Raw genomic sequence first — 24,243 nt, 5'->3', positions numbered from 1 at the left:
CTGTGACACATAGGGCACATTCCTGCCACAGAGCCCTGCAGGGTGGCACAGGGGCACACCCAGCACGGGCCAGGGCACAGGGACAGCCTGGGCTCACATTTTGGTGCAGTTTTGGCATCATCTCTGGCTGCCCTGAGCTCCACAGAACCCACCTTCAGCCCAGCCATGACCCAGAGGGACATGGCCCAACCCAAATGGCCACAAGCAGCAGCAGCAGCAGCTCCCTCCAGCTGTGCAGACCCAGCTGTGCAGACCCAGGCCCAGCCCAGTTTGGGGCTGTGTCTCCCTGGGATGACACACACAGCAGACTTGACTCCAGCTGGCCCCATTGTATTGGATCCACAGTGACAGACAACAGGAGCCAGAAACTTTTTGTTCAGTGGAGCCAGCAGATGTGACACTGAATAAACACAGACAGTCAATCTGCTGAGTAAGAAGGTATCATTCATATAAATAACATACATCTAATCCTGCTTCCATCTCAACCCCAAATATGGGAATGCAAGATGCTCTGCAGATCCAGGCTCTGAACAATGAGATGAAGCACAGGCAGATAACAGGAGCTCTCCTGAGCCCCCATTCCACTTGGGATTACCAAGGGAGCCTCCCACAGAGGCTAATGCCACATGGGCTGAGGCCACCTCACCCAAATACCTGCTGCCCCCATGGACCTTCATTACAGAGCAATTAAAAGCATTACTGCAATCATTTCCCCCCTCCCAGGCCTCCAGGGCAGGCCCTGCATCCCCAGGGGCATCTTGGGGGGACCCCTGCAATGACATTTCCCACTCAAAGTTTGCAAATTTGGAGCTGCCAAGGGATGATTTCATGAGAGAGGCACTGATGAGGAATGAGCAGCCACCCAAGCTCTGTGGCTGCAGCACTGACACGAGGGTCCCTCTGTGTTCCAGCCCCCAAAATGCAGCTGGGGCTCAGAATGGGGTCATTGTCCCCCCAGAAAATACAGGTGCAACAGATACAGCTACTCAGTGCCATCCCCCAGGATTTCCTCCTGCAGCACCTCCAAAGCACAAGGAAGTTTCTAATTGTGCTAAGAATCTGCTTTATTGAAAAATAAATGAGTGTCACTGAACTGATTATCCCAGCATCACTCAATTCCTCATTCAAGGACATCCCTCCAACCCTGCTCAGGACCAGCACAAAAAAATGATGGAGGAAATCCAACACTTCCAGCATTTTCCATGGGATTAACCTCCATTCCCATTAGACACTCACTTATCCATTTTCTCCCCCATTTGCCAACGAGGCAAGCAGGGATTTGTTTGTTCCCTGGGAGCTCTGGGCTGGGAGATGAAGCATCTGCCAGGGAAGGAGCTCCCTGCACAGCCTGGGGCTCAGCACACCCTCCCTTACCAAGGAAAACAAAACAACCTGGGGTTCCAGGCCTGCACACCCCAATTAAACATGCAGAGCAGGGGCAGCAAAAGGCAGATTTTGTGCCCCAAAAAAGGTGATTATTTATTCTCCAGGATGAGGGAACTCGTGGGGACATCACCAGAGGTGCTGCAGGTCTCCTGCATGGAATTTGGCAGATTCCCTCCCTGGAAAACCCCCAAGCCATTCCTGAAGTTCTGCCCTGTCCTTCCCTCCCACCAAACCTCCCTGCTCTGCTCAGGAACCCCAAACTGTTCCATTCTGAGCCAGGATAAAACTGGGCCACTCAAATTTTGTTCTTTTCAGCCCCTGGGTTTCACCTGCTTGAAAGAACCTCATCAAAAGCTGGCTGGAAAAATGAAGTGACACCAGCTGGTCCCTCTGAATCCACAGCCTTCCCAACCTCCCAAAAAAACCTGGAAAGGTTTCAAAAGGTGGAGAAGTGTTTGGGTCCAGGGCAGGAGTTGAGCTCAAAGCTCAGCCAGGAGCCCAAATTCCCTCTGCAATTCATGGAGAGACTCAAGGAGGAAAATTCCCTCCAGGGGCAGGAGAGAGTCAGCCCTGATGAAGTGTTGGAAAAGGGCTGGAGAATCCCTGAGGAGATGGGAAGGGGCTGGAGAATCCCTGTATGTGAAATAAAAAGGAAAGAGCAGCTGGCCTTCACTGAAAATCCAAAGTTTTTCTGGCCAAAGGGCAGAACTCCAGACCAGGAGCAGAATTTTTCCTTCCCCAGGGTTCCCCATCACCCCCAGTCATTATCTGATGGAAGAGCTGCAGCAAAGCTGGACAACACTAAATGGAAATAAAGGGGCAGGATCCCCAAATCCTGTCACAAACAGGGCAACAACTGAGGAGAAACTAAAAGAAAAAAACATCAAAAATCTTCTGGAGTGCACCACAGCCCACCCTGCTCACTCTCCATGGAATTCAAATTTGCTCCCTCATCCCCTCACCTGAATTTTTGCCATGAAGACCTGCTGGAGTTTTCCTCCTGAGAAATAAAAATCAGTGTCAATTTTGCCAAAAACTCAGCTGGCAGAGGGAGTGGGGCTGTGCTCACAGGTTCCTGCTGCAAGGTGAGTTTCTGCTCCAGATCTATCAGCAATCAATGACCTGTGAGACACAAAGCCACTGCAAGCACAGGTCCATTACTGCTGCTGCTCACAGCAGAGATTGTTTCTCATCTCCAGCTGTCTGATAACCAGCCCTGCCCAAAGCAGAGGTGTGCACACATTACCTCAGTCACAAAGAGGGTCCGGGGGTCGATGATGTCCAAGAAGTGCCTGAACCTGCCATAAAATGAAGTCTGGAAAACAGGAGACAGAAAAACAAAACAAAAAAAAAATTAAAACAAAAATCCATGTTCAGTGAGAAATTGCTTTTCAGGGTTTATTTCCTCTGCAGAATGAAGTGTCAAGTGAAAATAAATTATATAGGAGGTCTTCACTGGTGATCTGAAACCAGTCCAGGATTCCCAGGATAATGAAACTCCCAGGAAAAGCCTCTCCAGCAGTTTTGTTATTATCCCAAACACACCCAGCCTGGATTTTTCCCAATGTGCCACCAAGAAGCAGAACCAGGACAAGTCTGAAGGAAAGGGAAAGGATGTGTGAAGGAGGAGGGGAAGGTCAGAGCAAAGGACACTCAGTATTTAAACACTGAAAATCCAAATATTTGTACCAACCCCAAGCACCAAGCAATGAAATATTGAGGGATCAGGAGCCCTTGGGACACATGAACATCATCACTCCAACATCAGCTGGATTCCAGGAGCCAGAGGGAAATTCAGGAATTCCAGAGCCCAGCAGGGACACCCTGGAGCTCTGGGATCCTGGGAATTCTCCATCCTCACGTGGCCCAGCCCCTGCTGGGTTTGTTCTGCAGGAATGGGCTATAAATAAAGGCCTGGAGTGAGGATGGAGCAGCAGGAACAGGGTTTAATCACTGCTGGCAGCACTGCCAGAACGTGCTGCTGCTGCTCCCCTGCTCCTCCAGGGATGCTGCTCCCTGATCCCAGCAGAAATCCCTGACCAGGGATTGTCCAGGACACTGCTGACCAGGGATTCTGGTCCCTATTCCAGCAGAAATCCTTCTCCAGGGACTGTCCAGGACACTGCTGACCAGGGATTCTGGTCCCTATTCCAGCAGAAATCCCTGACCAGGGACTGTCCAGGACACTGCTGACCAGGGATTCTGGTCCCTATTCCAGCAGAAATCCTTCTCCAAGGATTCTCCTCCCTGATTCCAGCAGAAATCCCTGTCCAGGGATTCTGGTCCTTATTCCATCAGAAATCCCTCTCCAGGGATTCTCCTCCCTGATCCCAGCAGAAATCCCTGCCCACCTCACTGCACCCTCTCCTCACAAAACTCTGTTATTCTTCCACCTCCTGCACTAGGAAAAAAAAATAAAATAAAATAAATAACCAAACCCAAAGGAACAAAACAGCTCCACACAACTCCAGGGAAAGAGCACAGTGGTTTTTAATTAGCATGGATCTAATTAACACTAATCCTGGTGCTTTTGAGCCGTTTTGAGCTTGGCATTTTGCTGCCTCCCTTTTATTTTGGGTTTGAGGATCCCTGCAGGTGCCAGCAGCTCCCCAGCACCACTGCCCAGCCATCCCACTGCTCATCCCACAGGCTGAGCTGCTGGGATTGCTGCCAGCACAGGGCAGGGGGACCCCAAATCTGAGAGCTTTAGCACTGGGACACACTGAGAAAGGCAACACCAAAGAGAATTTAATAGAATTTAATGGAGCTGAATGGGATTGGATAGAAATAAACAGAATTAAAGAGAAAGGGATAGAAATAAACGGAATTAAAGAGAAAGGAATAGAAATAAACGGAATTAAAGAGAGAGAAAGAGAACCAGAAAGAAATAGAAAGAAACATAATGAAAAAGAAAGAAAGAAAGAAAGAAAAGAAAGAAAGAAAAGAAAGAAAAGAAAGAAAAGAAAGAAAGAAAGAAAGAAAGAAAGAAAGAAAGAAAGAAAGAAAGAAAAAAAGAAAGAAAGAAAGAAAGAAAGAAAGAAAGAAATAGAGAGAAATACAGAAATAGAAATAAGCATAATGAAATAGAAAGAAATAGAAGGAAACAGAAAGAAACAGAAAGAAGCAGAACATCAGTGTTTTACACCCACCTGACTGAAGAGTAAATGACAAAGGGGGAAGGAGTCCTGAGGTCCAGAGGGGCAGCACAGAAATGTCATTTAGAAGTCCCAGTGCCCATTTCCCAGCCCTGGGGAAGCTGGTGCCATAGCCCAGGCTCAGGCTGGGCTGGCACTAAGCTCAGCTTAAGGGCAGGTTTGGGCAGCTCAGCCCAGGTGCTATCCCAGCCTCACACCTGGGAGTGAGAGAGCCCAAATCCTGGAATCAGGGGATGTTTGGGATGGAGGGACCTGAGATCCCACCAGGGCCAGGGCAGGGGGTGTTGCAGGCACTGAGGGATTGGGTTTTGGGGTGCTGCTGCCTGAGCCTGTCCCTGCTGTGGCCAGAGACCAAAACCAGCAGGGACTGAGTGGGCAGGGTCACCCTGAGCCAGAGCCCTCTGAGAACCAGCTCAGCAAAGCCAGGCTCAAACCCAGAGCCCTCTGAGAACCAGCTCAGCAAAGCCAGGCTCAAACCCAGAGCCCTCTGAGAACCCTCTGAGAACCAGCTCAGCAAAGCCAGGCTCAAACCCAGAGCCCTCTGAGAACCAGCTCAGCAAAGCCAGGCTCAAGCCCAGAGCCCTCTGAGAACCAGCTCAGCAAAGCCAGGCTCAAACCCAGAGCCCTCTGAGAACCAGCTCAGCAAAGCCAGGCTCAAGCCCAGAGCCCTCTGAGAACCAGTTCAGCAAAGCCAGGCTCAAGCCCAGAGCCCTCTGAGAACCAGCTCAGCAAAGCCAGGCTCAAACCCAGAGCCCTCTGAGAACCAGCTCAGCAAAGCCAGGCTCAAACCCAGAGCCAGGAGGGTTTCTTGGGTTCCAGCTCAGCAAAGCCAGGCTCAATCCCAGAGCCTTCCCAGCCTGGCCCATCCTTGTTTCCTGCTCAGGGTTTTTGTGTGCAGAGCTGCTTCACTGCTTGGCCTCCCCTCAGCCAGGGCATCCCAGTTTGTTCTCCTGACCAGAAGCCAGATTTTTCAATTCAGGGTTGGTTTGCACAGAGCTGCATACAAAACACAGGGAAATTAAAAAAAAAAAAAAAAAAAAAAAAAAAAAAAAAAAAAAAAAAAAAAAAGCCCCAGCAATTCCCAATAATTCAGAATTTTGGAGGGAATTGTTGCCTGGCATGGTGGGGAGGGGCTGGGCTGGAATTCCTCAAATCCTCTCATCCTCCCCATGTGAGATGCCCACGGGTTTGACCTTCCACTCCCAAAAATCCACCCTGGGCTCCTTCCTCCCCCAGCTCCTGGAGCAGCTGCTGGAGTAAACTGGAGCAAACTGAATATTCACCAATTCCCGTGATTAATCGGGGCTATTTTGGGAGCACTCCTCAGCAGCACCAAGTGCTCGGGAATGTTAATTCCCTTCCAGGAGAGTCCCAGCTCAGCCCAAAACCACCAGGAGACGACTCCAGGTGGATCTGAGAGGAGCCAGAGGTCATTAGTGAGGTGTTAATCACCTAAAGGAGGAAAAGGATTCCGGAGGGGCATGGACAACTTCACCACTTTAATCACAGCCTGATTTTAAACAGGAGTTAATTAAGCCAGGCTTGGGGTGGGGTTGAGCTCCAAACCAGGCTCATGTCAGCTTTAATTTAATTAGGAGAGATTTAAGCTAAAGCAAATAAAATTAAGACAATGAAGCCATTGAGGAACAAGGCAGAGCCAGGTCTGTGTTATTCGTGGAGTTGGGCTAAAACTGTGCAATCTCTTGGATGTCTTTAATTTGGTTTTCCAAAGCTGAAGAGCAAAGATTTGAAAATTCCCCTTTAAATCCAGTGCTTCCCCTCAGCCAGGGCATTCCCAGTTTGTTCCCCTGACCAGAAGCCAAATTTTTCAATTCAGGATTGGTTTGCACAGAGCTGCATACAAAACACAAGGGGAAAAAAAAAAAAAAAAAAAAAAAAAAAAAAAAAAAAAAAAAAAAAAAAAAAAAAAGCGCAGCAATTCCTAATAATTCAGAAATTTGGGGGAAATTCTTCCCTGGAATTCCCAGATTCCTGGATCCTGGCAGTACCCAAGGCCAGGCTGGGAGAGGGAGCACTCAGCAAATCCTCAAAAGAAAAGGAATAAAATAAGGAAATAAAGAAGGGGAGAAAAAAAAAAAAAAAAAAAAAAAAAAAGTATATCTAACAAATTAACCCTACTTGTCAGAAAATTAAGTCTTTATCACACATTTATTCTCAAGACTGTCCTGGTTTCTTCTTTCACCTAAAAATAGCCCCGAGCTGAAAAAGGTGACTCGACAGAACACGGGCAGGGAAAGGGATTTCAGAACCCCAGCCAAAGGAGTGCTGGCATCCCGGGAGGATACAGACAGAATTTCAACAGCCCCAGCTCGCTGATCCTGCCCAAAAAGATCTTTGTCAGCTAAAGCTGAGATGCCAGCCACTGATAAGAGCCTGGGAAGAACAGGCAGAGGCAGGGCAGGTGAGGGGAAAGCACAGAACACCTGGCAGGGCAGGGCAGGGCTGGAAGGAAACACCAAGGTCAGGATGGGGAAAGAGAGAACTGGAAGAGTCTGAGCCAGGGATGGAGGGGATGGGCTGACCTTGGATGAAATTCACATTTCAGCAGGGATGGAGGGGATGGGTGTCCATGGATGAAATTCACATTTCAGCAGGGATGGAGGGGATGGGTGTCCATGGATTATATTCAAATTTCAGCAGGGATGGAGGGGCTGGGTGTCCATGGATTAAATTCACATTTCAGCAGGGATGGAGGGGATGGGTGTCCATGGATTATATTCACATTTCAGCAGGGATGGAGGGGATGGGTGTCCATGGATGAAATTCACATTTCAGCAGGGATGGAGGGGATGGGTGTCCATGGATGAAATTCACATTTCAGCAGGGATGGAGGGGCTGGGTGTCCATGGATTATATTCAAATTTCAGCAGGGATGGAGGGGCTGGGTGTCCATGGATTATATTCAAATTTCAGCAGGGATGGAGGGGATGGGCTGTCCCAGGCCATGGTGGGAGTGGGAATTTGGGGGAGCCGCTTCATTCTGAGCCAACACAGGACCCATAAACCCCGAAAATTCCAACCCCTTTCCTCTGTGGCCCCACAATGCAGTCAGGGATGTCCAAACTCGGCAGAGGGAGAAAACAGGGAATGTGGGATGAAGGCAAGGGGAACATTCACAGGAAAGGGATGAAGCCCCTAAAACAATTAACCATGCTCAGAATGGAAATCATCATCCCAAAGTGTGGGGGGTCAAGCGAAGGGCAGGTACGGGGTCAGGATTCCTAAATAGGGGCTCTGGATTCCTAAACAGGGGTTCTGGATTCCTGAACAGGGCTCTGGATTCCCAAATAGGGGTTCTGGATTCCCAAATAGGGGTTCTGGATTCCCGAATAGGGGTTCTGGATTCCCAAACAGGGTTCTGGATTCCTGAACAGGGTTCTGGATTCCTGAACAGGGGTTCTGGATTCCTGAACAGGGGTTCTGGATTCCTAAACAGGATTCTGGATTCCTGAATAGGGGTTCTGGATTCCCAAACAGGGCTCTGGATTCCTGAACAGGGTTCTGGGTTCCTGAACAGGGTTCTGGATTCCCAAACAGGGTTCTGGATTCCCAAACAGGGTTCTGGATCCTGAACAGGGCTCTGGATTCCCAAACAGGGTTCTGTTGCTGTGGGCAGTGGGGATGGACCCACTGGGATGGTGCCAGTGTGGGACCATCACACTGACACGCCCAAGTGAAGCTCCAGGGAGTCCTCCCAGCTCAGGAGGGACTGAAGGAGGTTTTAGGAACCTTTTTATCAGGCTCAGGTTCCACAAGCACAACGAGTAACCTCTGGACACCCTCACTGGGTGGTGGCAGCTCACCTGGGGACAGGTGAGTGACCTGAGCGTGGGCTGCCCTGGCCATGCCAGATGTCAGGTGTGCAGGAGGCACAAACTTGACCTACACATCATCTGGGGGTCTGGACCTCGCCTGGTGACATTGGCAGAGCGCCCACCTGGAGCATCCCCGCACGAGAGAGCCCCGCTCCATCCCAGAGCTGCTCTTCCCCTCCCAACCACCTTGGACAGAGCCCGTTCGTCCTGCCCAGCCCCTCGGGGAAGGCGGAGCCTGCGCCATGCGACACCAGGAGGCACCGGGACCCTCCCTGCGCGTCCCCACTGCCCTGGGGCGCCCGGCGGGGCTCGAACCCGCGACCCTCTGCTCCCCCGCGCTGCGCGCTGCGCCCCGCGCCACACGCAGGGACGCGCCAGCGCCGCGCGCCGCGGGACCGGCCGCGGGCAGGGGGCGGCGGCTCTGAGTGACAGCCCGGCCGGCCAATGGCGCGCGGGCTGCGGGCCAATCAGCACGCGGCGCCGCGGGAGGGGCGGGGCGGAGCGGAGCGGGGAGCGGGGGGCTCCGTTCCCGGGATGGGGGGGGCGATGCCGCGCGCGGGGCGGGGGCAAATCCCGCCGCCGCTCCCGGTGTCCCCCCCGCCGCCTCCCGCCGCCGGCCCTACCTGCTCGAAGCGGGGCTTCCCCAGCTGGAACGGGGGATAGTCCGCCGGCTCCGCCATCCCGCAAGCGCCACTTTAAACAGCCTCCCCCGCCGCTGGGCCCCGCCCCCCGGCCGGGCCCGCGCTGATTGGCTGCGGCCAACCGCAGCTGCCGCGGGGCACGCTGGGACTTGTAGTCCGCCGGCTGTTACCGGGGGCGGGGCTACGACCGCTCCGCCAGCCAATGGGGAGCGCGCTGCGCGCGGGGCACCATGGGAAATGTGGTCCTGCAAGGGGACTGAGACCTGCGGGAGCGAACGGGCAAAGGGAGGAACTCAGAATGAGAGGGGATCCTGGCGAGCGGGAACGGGAAAATGAGTTTTGCCCTAATTGCGCAACAGACTGAGCAAATAATAAAACACAGAAAGGTGAAAACACAGAAACTTCTGAGAAACTACCCCAAATGTTATTAAATTTTCATCGCTACGACATCTATAACAAGAAGAACATGGAAGGGCTGGAGCGTGTGCAGGGAAGGGAACGGAGATGGGAAGGGCATGGAGAATTCCTGAGGAAATGGGAAGGGAATGGAGAATCCCTGAGGAGCTGGGAAGGGAATGGAGAATCCCTGAGGGAAATGGGAAGGGAATGGAGAATTCCTGAGGAAATGGGAAGGGAATGGAGAATCCCTGAGGAGATGGGAAGGGAATGGAGAATCCCTGAGGAGCTGGGAAGGGAATGGAGAATTCCTGAGGAGCTGGGAAGGGAATGGAGAATCCCTGAGGAGCTGGGAAGGGGCTCAGCTGGAGCAAAGGAGGCTCAGGGTCCTTGTGGCTCTGCCAGGAGGGGACACTGGGGGGATTTGGGATCTGGGAACAGGGACATGGACAGGAGGAGAGGGAGCGGCTTCAGAGTGGAAATTGGGGAATTTCCCCATGGAAAGGGGGTCAGAGGTTGGGATTGCCCAGGGAGGTTTGGAGCCCCATCCCTGGGGGGATTCAAATCCCCGTGGATGTGGCACTGGGGACGCAGGGCTGCGATGGCTGCGCTGGGCGCTCCCGGGGTTTTTCCCATCCCCATTCCCCGTTTCCCGGCGGAGTTGCCGATCCCTGCCCGAATCCCAGCTCCGGTAACGATCCGTGCGGATTGAAGCCAAGGAGGAGCGGGGCTGGGGGCGCCGGGGGCACCCCGAGCCCTCCCCGGAATCCTCTGGCCCAGATTAGCGGGATCAGAAGCGTCCGGACCTTCAAAGGGCGGCGAAATTGCCGGGAGGATTAGGATCAATGGGGAGAGCAAACAGAGCGGCGGGAAGGGCTGCTGGAGGAGAAGCAAAGGCGGCGCTGGAGCAGCATCTCCATCCCAGGAACTGAAAGTACACCCCAGAAAACAAAATCCCCTTTTTTTGGTACCCAGGGAAAACTGTGCGCGTGCCATTGTGGCTGCAGAGCCGAGCAATTCGTGTTTTCTTCCCTCCTGCAAAAGAGATTTCTGACCTTGGGTTAATTCAGCACCGATCCCGTTCAGGGAATCCCAAATTTCCTGCAGCGCCGGGTGGGGCAGGGATGGAAACGGGGAATAGAGCAGAGCAGGGGGATGGTATTTTATCACTTCTTTTTGTTTTTCCTCAGAGCTATTGCTGAGATCCCATTCCTGTGATTTTGGGGTCTGCTGGCTGTGACTCGAGGTGGCCTCAAGCTGCCCTGACCCCAAATTCTGCCTGACCCCAAACTCATCCCTGACCCCAAACTCATCCCTGACCCCAAACTCATCCTGACCCAAACTCAGCCCTGACCCCAAACTCAGCCTGATCCAAACTCAGCCCTGACCCCAAACTCATCCCTGACCCCAAACTTATCCCTGACCCCAAACTTATCCCTGACCCAAACTCATCCCTGACCCCAAACTCATCCCTGACCCCAAACTCAGCCTGACCCCAAATTTATCCCTGACCCCAAACTCAACCTGACCCAAACTCATCCCTGACCCCAAACTCATCCCTGACCCAAACTCATCCTGACCCCAAACCCACCCTTCACCCAGGCTCCTTTCCTTCTCCCCAGCTCAGCCTCCTGAGGAAGAACAAAACCCTAAAGAGAAGCCCGGCTCTGCCCGAACCCCTCTGTGCCCCTCCCCTGCCCAGGGTCCCCCCAAATCCCCCCAGGGGTCCCCTCCCCCAGCCCGTTGTCGCTGCCGTCCCGGTGTTGACACTCGCAGTGTTTGGTGACAGCAGAGGGGGAGAATCTGTTTATCTCGAGCCGCATGTGCAGTGACAGAAGACTATCACTTTTTTGGTGAGATACCAGGAAGAATATCAATTCTCTGGCTGATATCGAGCCACCAGATCCATCCTGGCTGACAACTTGTGTTTCCCCGCTTGGGGATGCAAGGGGGGGCTGCTTCTCTTCTCACTAATTATGTTTTTTCCTTTTTTTTTTTTGGTTTTTTTTTTGGGAGGGGGGCCAATTCCTAAGCCGTGGTGTGAGCTCATCCAGAAACTGGATTTGGGTGGGGCAGATCCTGGAGGATGTGACCCCATGAAAAGTCCCCAAAGGAGGTTTGGCCCCAAGGGACCCAGCACAGCCCCTGACCTGGGGAAGGGGGAGGGGATCGGGGGGGGAAACGGAGCCTGGGGAGAAAGGAGGGGTGGGGAAAGTGAGTTGAGATTTGGGTTTATTTCTCATTCTAACTCTGATTTCATTGGTAATAAATTAAACTGATTTGTTAATTATTATTATATTATATTATACATGTATATATTATATATTAATTATACATTATATATTATATATTGAATACTTTATATATAATAATAAATATTAAAACTATATAACTTAGTTAATAATTTATATTATATTATATTATATTATATTGTATTGTATTATATTATATTATATTATATTATATTATATTATATTATATTATATTATATTATATTATATTATATTATATTATATTATATTATATTATATATTATTTATAGATTTATATATAATATCTACAATATAATACATAGTAACTATATATAATATTATAGAATGTATATTATATATCATATATTGTACATGATAAATATATCTATAATATATATTATATTATGTATCGTATATACACTATATATACTATATATTAATTATTATACCATATAACCGATTTATTAATTATTATTTATTAATCATGTGTTATATTAATGATATATCATTAACAAACTCGATCTCTTTTCCCCACGACAGTCCCTGGTGACTGATCTGCCCCTGCCCTTACCCAAAATGAGCTTTTGCTGTGTTTTCTCTCCCTGCCGGCTGGGGAGGGCAGTGGCAGCAGCTGATGGGGCAGTTTTGGGGTGCCAGGGCCCCCCCGAGGGCACAGCTGGCTCGGGGCAGCCACAGGAACGTTCCTTGTCAGCTTCCATCTGCAAAGGAGATCTGGAGAAAAGCTGCTTTGGGCAGCAGCACTGCAGCCTGGAACAGCCAGGGCAGCTCCTCCCGGGGAGGGAACCCCAAGAAAACCTTTAAATCCTCCAAATTCCAGAGTTCAGGAACCGGGGCGGGGGGGATCCAGGGGAAAGAGAACCTTTAAATCCCTGATTTCCCAAATTCCAGAGACCAGGAACCAGGATGGGATCCAGCAGCAATAAAACCTTTAAATCCCTGAATTCCCAAATTCCAGACCCTGTGGAGCCACGATAGGGATCCAGCAGCAATAAAACCTTTAAATCCCTCATTTCCCAAATTCCAGACTCCATGGAGCCAGGATGGGGATCCAGTGGGAATAAAACCTTTAAATCCCTGAATTCCCAAATTCCAGAGCCCCGGAGCCAGGATGGGATCCAGCAGCAATAAAACCTTTAAATCCCTGTTTTCCCAAATTCCAGACTCCATGGTGTCAGGCACAGGAATTGAGCAGCAATAAAAGACTTAAATCTCTGTTTTCCTAAATTCCAGACTCCATGGAGTCAGGATGGGGATTCAGCAGCAATAAAACCTTTAAATCTCTGTTTTCCCAAATTCCAGAGTCCATGGAGTCAGGCACAGGGATTCAGCAGCAATAAAAGATTTAAATCCATGTTTTCCCAAATTCCACACCCAGTGGAGTCAGACACGAGGATTCAGCAGCAATAAAACCTTAAATCCCTCTTTTCCCAAATTCCAGACCCCAGTTCTCCCAGGGGCTGCCCCAGCTGGCCCAGGCTGCTTTTCCTGGGGTGGATCCCCTTTCCCAGGGTCCCAGCTCAGCACCCTGAGCCCGCAGCTCCCCCAACATTCCCTCCTGGGCCACACAGGGTTAATGTGATCCCACACAGGTGCTGACCCCACAGGGGCTCCACCCAGGAAAAACAAACCAGGATTAGAGTGAAGGAAGCTCCTCTGTGGGAGCAGCAGAGTCATTTCCAGGGGCTTAAGGGGGGTTAATTTTCCTGAAGGAAAAGGTTTGAATGGAGAGAGGGAGCTGGGAGGGAAAAGAGCTGAGGGGGAAAGGGGTGGGGGAGCAGGAGCAGATCTGGGGAGGGAGCAGTGCCAAGGGCAGGGAGGAACAGCAGAACTCTGGGAGCACCAATGGAGCCCCTTTTCCCCTTCCCTTCCCTTCCCTTCCCTTCCCTTCCCTTCCCTTCCCTTCCCTTCCCTTCCCTTCCCTTCCCTTCCCTTCCCGAATTGTTCAGGTTTGAAAATGCCCCTGAGCCCATCCAGCCCAGCCATCCCCAGCAGTGCCACCTGTGCCCCATGTCCCCAAGTGCCACATGCACAGGGCTCTGAAATCCCTCAGGGATGTGACTCCAGCCCATTTCCAGGAATTTTCCCCAATTTCCACCCTGACCCCCTGAAAGGATCCTCAACCCCACAGCAGAGGCAGGAGCAGCATTTGGGGAGGAACTGGAGGTTCCTGCAGCATTCCCACAGCACTCAGGGAATGTCAGGGCAGGTGGAAAAGCTGCTGGAGGAGTTGGACACCCTCCCCCTCCTCCTCCTCCTCCTCCTCCTCCTCCTCCTCCTGCACAAACAGAAATGTCACTCAGTGTCCAGGCGCCGTCAGCACAGACGCTGTTGTCAGTGAATCAGAAGTGTCTAGGAACAGCTTGAACAACTTTTATTTTTTTTTTTAAAGTGCTTAAAACGTAAATAACAAGCTCCTTATAAACATTAGTTGCAACTCTTAAAACATGAGACACACAGAACCCACTTCCTGCGGACGTGAAGAACAGGGAAACCAACAGCTCCAAAAACCCTGACACTTCTCCCACCTGGGGATGTTTTTCCAGGTTTTTAACCCAAACATGGCTGAGTCTGCATCACACTGCAGAATCCACATCCCTTCAGGCTTGTTCCACTTTGAGGATAAACCCTGGTGGTTCTTCTGGCCCACACGTGGCCAGGAGAACCAGGCAAGGGGAAAAGAAATCATTGGCCAAGGTTCTTGAGAAGCAAAAACCCAACTGTGGGCTGACAGCACCCTGCTGCAGCCCTGAGTGTGGAAAAACAAACTCCAGGAAAAGGCAAAACCACAGGGAATTGCTATGGCTGTGTTGAAAACAGAACAGGGACAAGCTGCTGCTGGCCCAGAAAATCTTTGGGGTGTGCTGGGCTCAGCAGAGAGGGACAGAGCTCAGAGCACAGCCACTGCTCCTGCCCCTGCATCCCAAATAAATCACTGAACAGGAGAATCATCACTAAACACACAGATAAACCCCAGAAGGGCAACTCGAGAACATCTCCCCCAATTCTCTTCCTCATCCCCTCCCTCTCTGAGGAAGCATTCAGGTCCTCAAAACCATTCCCTTGGGCACGTGGAGGTGCAACAGCAGCACTGCAGAGTCCACTGCTCTGATGCACAGAGCACAAACTGTGCTGAGGGGGAACCCCAGGCTGGGCAGACAGAGAACAGCAACATCTGTAAGACACAAGGAGGGACCTGGGGCTGCTGAACACTCAGGGACAGACAGGGAACATCCATCACTGCTCAACCTGTGCACAGCAAGGAGCTGGGCACACCTTGGCTCTGCAGATGGCAGGGGCAGGGAATGCTGCAAACACGAGATGGAAGGAGCAGGGACTGATGGAAAGGCAGGAGATGAGGGAAGAGAACAGGAATTGGAAAGGCAGATGAGGGAATAGAACAGGTACTGGAAAGGCAGATGAGGGAGTAGAACAGGAATTGGAAAGGCAGATGAGGGAGTAGAACAGGAATTGGAAAGGCAGATGAGGGAGTAGAACAGGTACTGGAAAGGCAGATGAGGGAGTAGAACAGGAATTGGAAAGGCAGATGAGGGAGTAGAACAGGAATTGGAAAGGCAGATGAGGGAATAGAACAGGAATTGCTGGAAAGGCAGATGAGGGAGTAGAACAGGAATTGGAAAGGCAGATGAGGGAAGAGAACAGGAATTGCTGGAAAGGCAGATGAGGGAGTAGAACAGGAATTGGAAAGGCAGATGAGGGAGTAGAACAGGAATTGCTGGAAAGGCAGATGAGGGAATAGAACAGGAATTGCTGGAAAGGCAGATGAGGGAGTAGAACAGGAATTGGAAAGGCAGATGAGGGAGTAGAACAGGAATTGGAAAGGCAGATGAGGGAGTAGAACAGGAATTGGAAAGGCAGATGAGGGAGTAGAACAGGAATTGGAAAGGCAGATGAGGGAGTAGAACCAGGAATTGCTGGAAAGGCAGATGAGGGAATAGAACAGGTACTGGAAAGGCAGATGAGGGAATAGAACAGGTACTGGAAAGGCAATTGAGGGAACAGAATAGGTGTGGCTGGAAACAGGAGATGAGGGTACAGGTATTCCTGGAAAGAAAGGACATGAGGGAATAGAACAGGCATGGCTGGAAACAGGAGATGTGGAAGCACTTGTTGCTGGAAAGGCAGGAAAAGAGAGAATCAAACAAGAATTGCTGGAAAGGCATGAGATAGGGGAACAAGTAGTCCTGGAAAGGCAGGAGATGAGGGAACAGGAATTGCTGGAAAAGCAGAAGTAGAAACAGGTATTCTTGGAAAGGCAGGAGATGAAGAAAGAGGTATTGCTGGAAATGGGAGATATGGAAACAACTACTGCTGGAAAGGCTGGAGGTGAGGGAACAGAACAGGAATTTCTGGAAAGGAAGGAGCTGTTGAGGCACCTACTGCTGTAAAGGCAAGAAATGAAGGACAGAACAGGTATTGCTGGCAAGGCAAGAAATGTGGAAGCACCTATTGCTGGAAAGGCAGGAAAAGGGGGAGCAGGTATTGCTGGAAACAGGAGATGAGGGAATAGAACAGGTATTGCTACAAACAGGAGATGTGGAAGCACCTATTGCTGGCAGGGCTGCACACCTGGTACAACCTGCTGAGCTCTGAGAGTAACTTTTGATATTCAAGTGCAAAACATTCAGGCTTTTGGAGCAAAACAAGGCAGAGCTGACTAAGGCAGAGGGGGCTGAGGGAGGTGGTGAGACACGACTGAGAGGAGGGAGAGGTGGGCAGGAGGTGCCTGGGATCCATATAAACATTGGCACTTGTGTGGGGAGCACCAACAGCCACCCCTGCAGGGACACAGGGCCAAGAGCAGGGTGTTTGTGTGGGGTGGGGGCCAGAGAGGGGAGATGTTGGCTCTGCACCTCCTCCTGTAATGAATGCCCTCCTGAGGAATTCCTCTGCCTTTTCCCAGCACTCACTCCCTGCCCTGCTGCATGCCCAGTGCCCACAGCTCCTCCCTGAGTGCTCACAGGGGGCACCCATGGCATCTGAGGGGCTCCTGGCACTTTCTGAAAGGGCAGAAACTCCTTCCCTTGGCCACTCCCAGCCCACTCCAGAACACAGAGGGAGGAGGAACAGAAGCAGCTGGAGCAGTGCAAAGCCTCAGGTACTTCCCAGGAGGGGAGTGCAGGAAGGAGTGGGAGGTTCATGGCTAGTTCTCCCAGGGAACAATCCTCCTCCTCCTCATGCAGGGGTTGGACAGGAGCAGAGCTCCTTCTCTCCTCACCCAGCACTCCGTCTCCAGCTGTGTTTTACCCTGGCAGACTCATCCTGCCCTTCCCTGCCATCCAACACCAGGGCAGAGAGGAGGAGGAGGAGGAGTGTGGGCAGGGGAGCAGCAGCAGGATGGAGTCACTGATGGGGAGGTGGTTTCCAGCTCTCAGGTGTCCATGGGTCATTAAAGCTCTGGCAGGAGGGTGGCACCTGCCTGCTGGGAGGGCTCTGCCCCTCACCCTGCAGCTGCCTGGGGCTGAGCTGGGCTGGGGGGGAGCAGAAACCCTTGCTGCTGGCTCTGGGAGCAGGAGGCTGGGGTGCAGCAGGGTGCAGCAGGGTGCTTGCTGAGCCCAGCAGGCTCAGGGGGCCTGGCCTGAGCCCAGGGGGATCTGCAGCAGCGTGGGGGATTGCTCCATGATCCGCACCAGCAGCTGGTCTATGTAGTTCTCCAGCTCCTGGATGTGCTCCTCCTTCTTGCTCAGCTCCCCCTCCTTCTGCAGCAGCAGCTGGATCAGCTCATCGTGGGTCAGGTGGTAATACTTGGCTGACTGGTCAGGCTGGGCAGGCTCCTGCTGGGAACCAAGAGGGAAATCAGGGACTGGAATTCAAACTCTGCTCCTGGTAAGGATGCAGCAGCAGCCAGAGCACTCACACTTCCCATGGGGAGAGGCAGGAGCAGCACAGGGACCCACAGAGAGCTGGTGTGCTCATAAAGCACCAGCTGAACTCCTGCAGCAACCCCAGGGCTGCTGAGAGCAGCAGGGCTGTGCTTGTCCCTCACCCAGGAGAACCCCAGCAGTGATTTTGATGTGACACTGGGGAGGCAAATGGAGTGGGAGTGGAGAGGGGAATGGAGGAGCCACCCTCAGGGGTGTCACAGGTGCTGTGCTGGCCCCAACACAGCAGTGCTGGGAGTAGATCCAGCTCAGCAAAGCTCCAGGAAGGACCTTCCCCCTGCCAGGATCAGGAACCCTTCAGAGCATCAGTCAGGGGCTGCTGCAGCTTCCACCTTCCAGTCTCATGTGGCACAGAGGCAGCTGTCCCTGCCCAGGGCATGGATGGGCTGTGAGCTCCCTCCCAAGCCATCCCCAGCCCTTCCACGTTTCCACAGGCAGCATTCCCCCAGAAGCAGCAGCCCCAAAGCCAGGCAGGTGATGGCAGCAGGATGGGGCAGGAGCTGCAGGGCCCTGGGGCTCCTGTCCCAGCTCAGGATGGGTGCACAGAGCCAGCAGGGCCCTGGGGCTCCTGTCCCAGCTCAGGATGGGTGCACAGAGCCAGCAGAGCCCTGGGGCTCCTGTCCCAGCTCAGGATGGGTGCACAGAGCCAGCAGAGCCCTGCTGTGCCCCCCAGCAGCTCAGGATGGGTGCACAGAGCCAGCAGGGCCCTGGGGCTCCTGTCCCAGCTCAGGATGGGTGCACAGAGCCAGCAGAGCCCTGGGGCTCCTGTCCCAGCTCAGGATGGGTGCACAGAGCCAGCAGAGCCCTGCTGTGCCCCCCAGCAGCTCAGGATGGGTGCACAGAGCCAGCAGAGCCCTGCTGTGCCCCCCAGCAGCTCAGGATGGGTGCACAGAGCCAGCAGAGCCCTGCTGTGCCCCCCAGCAGCACAGGATGGGTGCACAGAGCCAGCAGGGCCCTGCTGTGCCCCCCAGCAGCACAGGATGGGTGCACAGAGCCAGCAGAGCCCTGCTGTGCCCCCCAGCAGCTCAGGATGGGTGCACAGAGCCAGCAGGGCCCTGCTGTGCCCCCCAGCAGCACAGGATGGGTGCACAGAGCCAGCAGGGCCCTGCTGTGCCCCCCAGCAGCACAGGATGGGTGCACAGAGCCAGCAGGGCCCTGCTGTGCCCCCCAGCAGCTCAGCCCCAGCCCCCCAGCAGCCCCTGCCTTACCTTGGGCTCGCTGCTGTCCGGGGGGCAGGCTGGCCCCAGGGGCTGCACGCTGCTCCTGGTCACTGTCCTCAGCCTCTCCAGCCCATTGCTGCAGCCTGAGCTCGGGCTGGCCCGGGGCTGCTGCTTCCTCTGGCTGCAGCCCTCCTGCACAGCGCTCAGGGGCTTCACGGGGTGGGGGCTGCAGGAACAAAGGGGCACAGTCAGCACCCCCAGGGCCCCTGCCAGGGGCTCAGCCAGGACACTGAACCCAGCTCTGGGCTGGCCAGGGCTCCCCAGCACAGCACAGGGCAGGGCCTGGCAGCTGCTCCCACCCCACACCAGGTAAGGAGCCCCTGCACAGGTGGAGATTGCAGTGCCCAGAGCTGCACTGCCCACCCTGACTGGGAGCACTGGGGGGCACAGACAGGGGTCACACACACAGATAGGGGGTCACACACACAGATAGGGGGTCACACACAGCTATGGGGGTCACACACACAGCTATGGGGGTCACACACAGCTATGGGGGTCACACACACAGATAGGGGGTCACACACACAGATAGGGGGTCACACACAGCTATGGGGGTCACACACACAGATAGGGGGTCACACACACAGCTATGGGGGTCACACACAGTCCATGGGGTCACACACACACAGATATGAGGGTCACACACAGTCCCTGGGGTCACACACAGATATTGGGGTCACACACAGCTATGGGGTTACACACACACAGATAGGGGGTCACACACACACAGATATTGGGGTCACACACACACAGATATTGGGGTCACATACAGTCCATGGGGTCACACACAGCTATGGGGGTCACAAAGCTATGGGGGCCACACACACCCCCTAGGGGTCACACACAACTATAGGGGTCACACACAGATATTGGGGTCATACACAGTCCCTGGGGTCACAGACACACAGCTATTGGGGTCACACACACAGAGCTATTGGGGTCACACATAGTCCCTGGGTTCACACAGCTCTAGGGGTCACACAGCTATTGGGGTCACACACAGCTATTGGGGTCACCACTGATGCTCCAGCCCAAAAGGTGAATGTCACCTGCTGAAAGCCACCACAGAATTTGTCCCCATCCATGAGGCTGAAAGGAGGGTGAGGAGCCAGTTAAGAGGGAATTACATTTTCATTTGGTTTTGGCACAAGAACCCAAAAGGTTCTTTCTGGGGTTGAACAGAGTCCAGTTCCTTCTCAGCATGATGGAAAGAGAAGTGACCTGATGTTCCCTCCTGCAAGGAGCAGGGACAGCTGTGACCATCCTTGGATGGAAACATCCCAACTTCCATCCTCAGGGTGGAAACATACAAAACTCCATCCATGGGATGCAATCCAAATTTCTATTGGGATGAAAACATCCAAAACTCCATCCACTGGGATGGAATCATCCAAATTTCTATTGGGATGGAAACATCCAAAACTCCATCCATGGGATGGAAATTTCCAACATCCATCCATTGGGATGGAAATTTCCAACATCCATCCATTAGGATGGAAACATCCAAAACTCCATCCATGGGATGGAATCCAAACTTCCATTGGGATGGAACATCCCAACTTCCACTGGGATGGAAACATCCAACATCCATCCATTAGGATGGAAATGTCCAAACTTCCATCCTCAGGATGGAAACATCCAAAACTCCACGCACTGGGATGGAACATCCAAACATCCAGAACTCTATCCATTGGAATGGAACATCCAAAATTCCATTGGGATGGAAACATCCAAATTTCCATTTGGATGGAAATATCCAACATCCATCCATTAGGATGGAAATGTCCAAACATCCATCCATGGGATGGAAACATCCAAACTTTCATCCTCAGGATGGAAACATCCAAAACTCTATGCATTGGGATGGAAACATCCAATATCCATCCTTGGGATGGAAACATCTAAACTTCCATTGGGATGAAAATGTCCAAACATCCATCCTCTGGATGGAAACATGCAAACATTGATCCATTGAGATGGAAACATCAATACATCGATCCATTGGGATAGAAATATCCAAAATTCCATTCATTGAGATGGAAACATCAATACATTGATCCATTGGAATGGAAATAACCAAACGTGAATCCATTGGGATAGAAATATCCGAAATTCCATCCATTGAGATGGAACATCCAAACTTCCATAGGGATGGAAACATCCAAACATCCATCCTTGGGATGGAAATGTCCAAACATCCATTGAAATGGAAACATGCAAACATTGATCCATTGGGATGGAAATGTCAAATTTCCATCCTTGGGATTGAAACATCCAATTGCCATTTCCATTGAGATGGAAACATCCCAACATCCATCCCTGGGATGGAAACATCCAAACATTGATCCATTGGGATGGAAACATCCAACATTGATCCATTGGGATGGAAACATCCAAACCATTGATCCATGGGGATGGAAACATCCCAACATCCATCCCTGGGATGGAAACATCCAAACATTGATCCATGGGGATGGAAACATCCAAACATTGATCCATGGGGATGGAAACATCCAACATTGATCCATTGGGATGGAAACATCCAAACCATTGATCCATGGGGATGGAAACATCCAAACATTGATCCACTAGGATGGAGACATCCAAACCATTGATCCATGGGGATGGAAACATCCCAACATCCATCCTTGGGATGGAAACATCCAAATATTAATCTATTGGGATGGAGACATCCAAACTTCCATCCACTGGGATGGAAACATCAAACCATTGATCCATGGGGATGGAAACATCCAACATTGATCCATTGGGATGGAAACATCCAAACATTGATCCATGGGGATGGAAACATCCAACATTGATCCATTGGGATGGAAACATCCAAACCATTGATCCATGGGGATGGAAACATCCCAACATCCATCCCTGGGATGGAAACATCCAAACATTGATCCATGGGGATGGAAACATCCAACATTGATCCATTGGGATGGAAACATCCAAACCATTGATCCATGGGGATGGAAACATCCAACATCCATCCTTGGGATGGAGACATCCAAACATTGATCCATTGGGATGGAAACATCCAAACATCCATCCTTGGGATGGAGACATCCAAACATTGATCCATTGGGATGGAAACATCCAAACATCCATCCTTGGGATGGAGACATCCAAACATTGATCCATTGGGATGGAGACATCCAAACATTGATCTATTGGGATGGAGACATCCCAAGATCCACCCTGCTCCAAGCAGCCAAAGGATCAGCTCCTCCCGAGGGGCAGCACAGGGGCAGCTCTGCTCTCCTCCCTCTGGTGCCCAAGGGAATGCTGGAGCTGTGCCAGGGCAGGCTCAGGCTGGATTTTAGGGAAAGGTTCTTCCCCCAGAGGGTGCTGGCACTGCCCAGGCTCCCCAGGAATGGGCACGGCCCCACAGAGCTCCAGGAGAGTTTGGACTTTCCAGGGATGCCCAGGGGGTTTGTTGGGGGGCCTGGGGCTGGATGGATGACCCTGAGGGTCTCCCCCAGCTCAGGACACTCTGGGTTCTCTGTTTCCTTGGCAGAGCTGTCCAAGCACACGGACAGAGGATTGCTGGGCAGCTGGAAAGGAGTTATTGTTCTGCACATGAGGCTCCAGCACTGCCCACTGGCACTAAACCCTGAGCAGGAGCTACAACCACCAGGACACTGCAGGACAGGGTGAGGAGAGGGCTGGGGGAGCCACCAAATGTCACTGTCACCTTGTGCATGCCAGAGCATGGCTGGAAACAGTGGGAACAGTCACTGCTGCAGGGCTGGAAAAGCAACTTTTGAAAAGAAATCATCATCCTGCTGCTTCCTACTGAGGGTGGTGTGTGCAGGGCTCAGCTGAGCACAGCAGGGCTCTGCCTCCCCCCTTTGTCTCTGGGAGGACCCAAGAGCTGGGTTTGTCCTGGGATGGTGGCACTGTGTCCTTCAGGGCAGCCTCACAGCTCCCAGGCCAGAGGAGCTGCACCAGTTCCCTCTCCTGGTCCATGAACATCAGCTGGAATGTGGCATCAGCTGCTCCCAGCATCCCAGTCCAGAGCTGCACCCCAAGAGGGTCTGGGCTACGCTGGAGCTTCAGGCCAAGGTGGCATCTCAGGGTGGGTGACACTGGCCCAGCCCTGGCCCTGTCCCAGCTTTCACTGGTGCTCCCAAGGTCACTGCAGAGCACAGGGAAAGGGGGTGTCCCTCAGCAGGCCCCAAAGGAAGCTTGAAGTGCTCATGACAATGAGCACAGAGACCCAGAGAGCAGAGCACAAATGCAGGAACCCCCTCCGTGCCTGGAGCAGCAGCCAAGGGCCAGCTCTCCATGCAGGAATGGGGGTGCCTGGGCTGGCATCAGCTCTGCCAGGCCTGGCCCTGTCCCAGGGGCTCCCCTGGGATCACCCAGGTGAGGTGGCTCTACCTGACACCTCATTCTCAGAGCACTGAGATGCTCTGCACTCTGGACACCAGGGGGGCACAGCCTGTGCCACCCCCTGGCACCTGGGACATCCCCAGCCCTGTCACCTGCAAGTGCCACAAGAGGCACAGTCCCAGGCTGTCCTTGGGGTGCCTCCTGTCCCAGGGATGTGACACTGTCCCAGCAGTGAACTCCCCATCCTGCCCCATCCCCAGGAGCAGTAAAGGGCCCTGCACACACCTGGGAGTTGCAGCTGATGCTCCCTTGCCCCAGCAGCCACTCAGGATGACCAAAGAGCCTCTGGCCACTTGGGAAAAGCCCAAACCCACTTTCCTGAGGAGGCACTGAATCCCCTGAGCCCAAACTCTCACCATCCCACACAGGACCTGCTCCCCTCCCCCTGCAGACACTTGTGTCCCAGCCAGGGCTTAATGCCCATTCCATTTTCCTTTCTCCTCCCACATTTTTTCTACAATCTTTCCCTCATCTATGTGCCTCCGACCATTCCAACAGGAGATGATCCTGGGAAGGGAAGCTTCACTGTGGGGATTGGGAAAAGTTCCATTCCAGCCTGCCTCCCTCACCCTGGGACAGTTATCACATCTGCCCAGCCCTATAAAGCAGGTCAGAGCCCCAGAGCCTTCCCCAGAGGCCTCAGGAGCTCTTCAGAGGTTCTTCAGCCACAGCAAATATCCAAAATGTGCAGGAGGAACCCGAGCAGGGCATTTCCAGGAGCTCCTGGCCACATGTCATGACAGATATCCAGGATATCCACTCCTGGGTCCCAGGGGCCAGCCAGGCCTGGCTGGATGCACAGGCAAGGCTGAGGATGACCATGAGCTGGCACCACCAACACAGAGATTCCTGCACTTCCCTCCCTGCATCACTTGTCCCTTTGGGATCACAGGACACTTCTCTTTCCATGAAACATACCAAAATTCCTGTTTCTGTGCAGCATCTCTGCGAATTTTGACAAGGCTATCTGCTGGAGGATGAATAAACCAATTTAAAATGACTGGAGGGTCTGGCCTAAATAACAATAAA

At 52.5% G+C, this 24,243-nt stretch overlaps 2 protein-coding genes and 1 long non-coding RNA gene across 6 annotated transcripts in view; 1 reads left to right on the top strand and 2 right to left on the bottom strand.

Moving 5' to 3' along the window:
• Nucleotides 1–9,112, bottom strand: part of SFXN5 (sideroflexin 5) — a 69,230-nt gene extending 60,118 nt beyond the window's left edge. For both annotated transcript variants that reach the window (XM_079333110.1, XM_079333109.1), the window contains exons 1-2: nucleotides 9,001–9,112; nucleotides 2,633–2,701 (exon numbers count right to left, since the gene is read on the bottom strand). In XM_079333110.1, coding sequence (XP_079189236.1) covers nucleotides 2,633–2,701; nucleotides 9,001–9,057 — 126 coding nt within the window. In that variant the 5' untranslated portion in view covers nucleotides 9,058–9,112. The remainder of the gene's footprint in view (nucleotides 1–2,632; nucleotides 2,702–9,000) is intronic.
• A 6,125-nt stretch (nucleotides 9,113–15,237) lies between these two features.
• The window catches only part of LOC306816678, a 162,702-nt gene continuing 153,696 nt past the window's right edge, over nucleotides 15,238–24,243 (top strand). Inside the window, exons 1-2 of one of the 3 annotated variants that reach the window (XR_013777749.1) lie at nucleotides 15,238–15,475; nucleotides 15,605–16,851. This is a non-coding gene — a long non-coding RNA (uncharacterized lncRNA). Of the gene's footprint in view, nucleotides 15,508–15,604; nucleotides 16,852–24,243 lie in introns of all 3 variants that reach the window. The other 2 variants (XR_013777750.1, XR_013777751.1) reach the window with 2 other exon arrangements.
• The window catches only part of RAB11FIP5 (RAB11 family interacting protein 5), a 33,042-nt gene continuing 26,037 nt past the window's right edge, over nucleotides 17,239–24,243 (bottom strand). Inside the window, exons 5-6 of the mRNA XM_079333114.1 lie at nucleotides 18,796–18,973; nucleotides 17,239–17,482 (exon numbers count right to left, since the gene is read on the bottom strand). Of these exons, the coding sequence (XP_079189240.1) occupies nucleotides 17,270–17,482; nucleotides 18,796–18,973 (391 nt within the window). The 3' untranslated portion in view covers nucleotides 17,239–17,269. The remainder of the gene's footprint in view (nucleotides 17,483–18,795; nucleotides 18,974–24,243) is intronic.

This window comes from Erithacus rubecula (assembly GCF_903797595.1).
Source record: "Erithacus rubecula genome assembly, contig: scaffold_141_arrow_ctg1, whole genome shotgun sequence".
Lineage (NCBI taxonomy): Eukaryota > Metazoa > Chordata > Aves > Passeriformes > Muscicapidae > Erithacus > Erithacus rubecula.
Note: the sequence above shows the minus strand (reverse complement) of the source record. Positions and strands in the feature narration are given on the sequence as shown.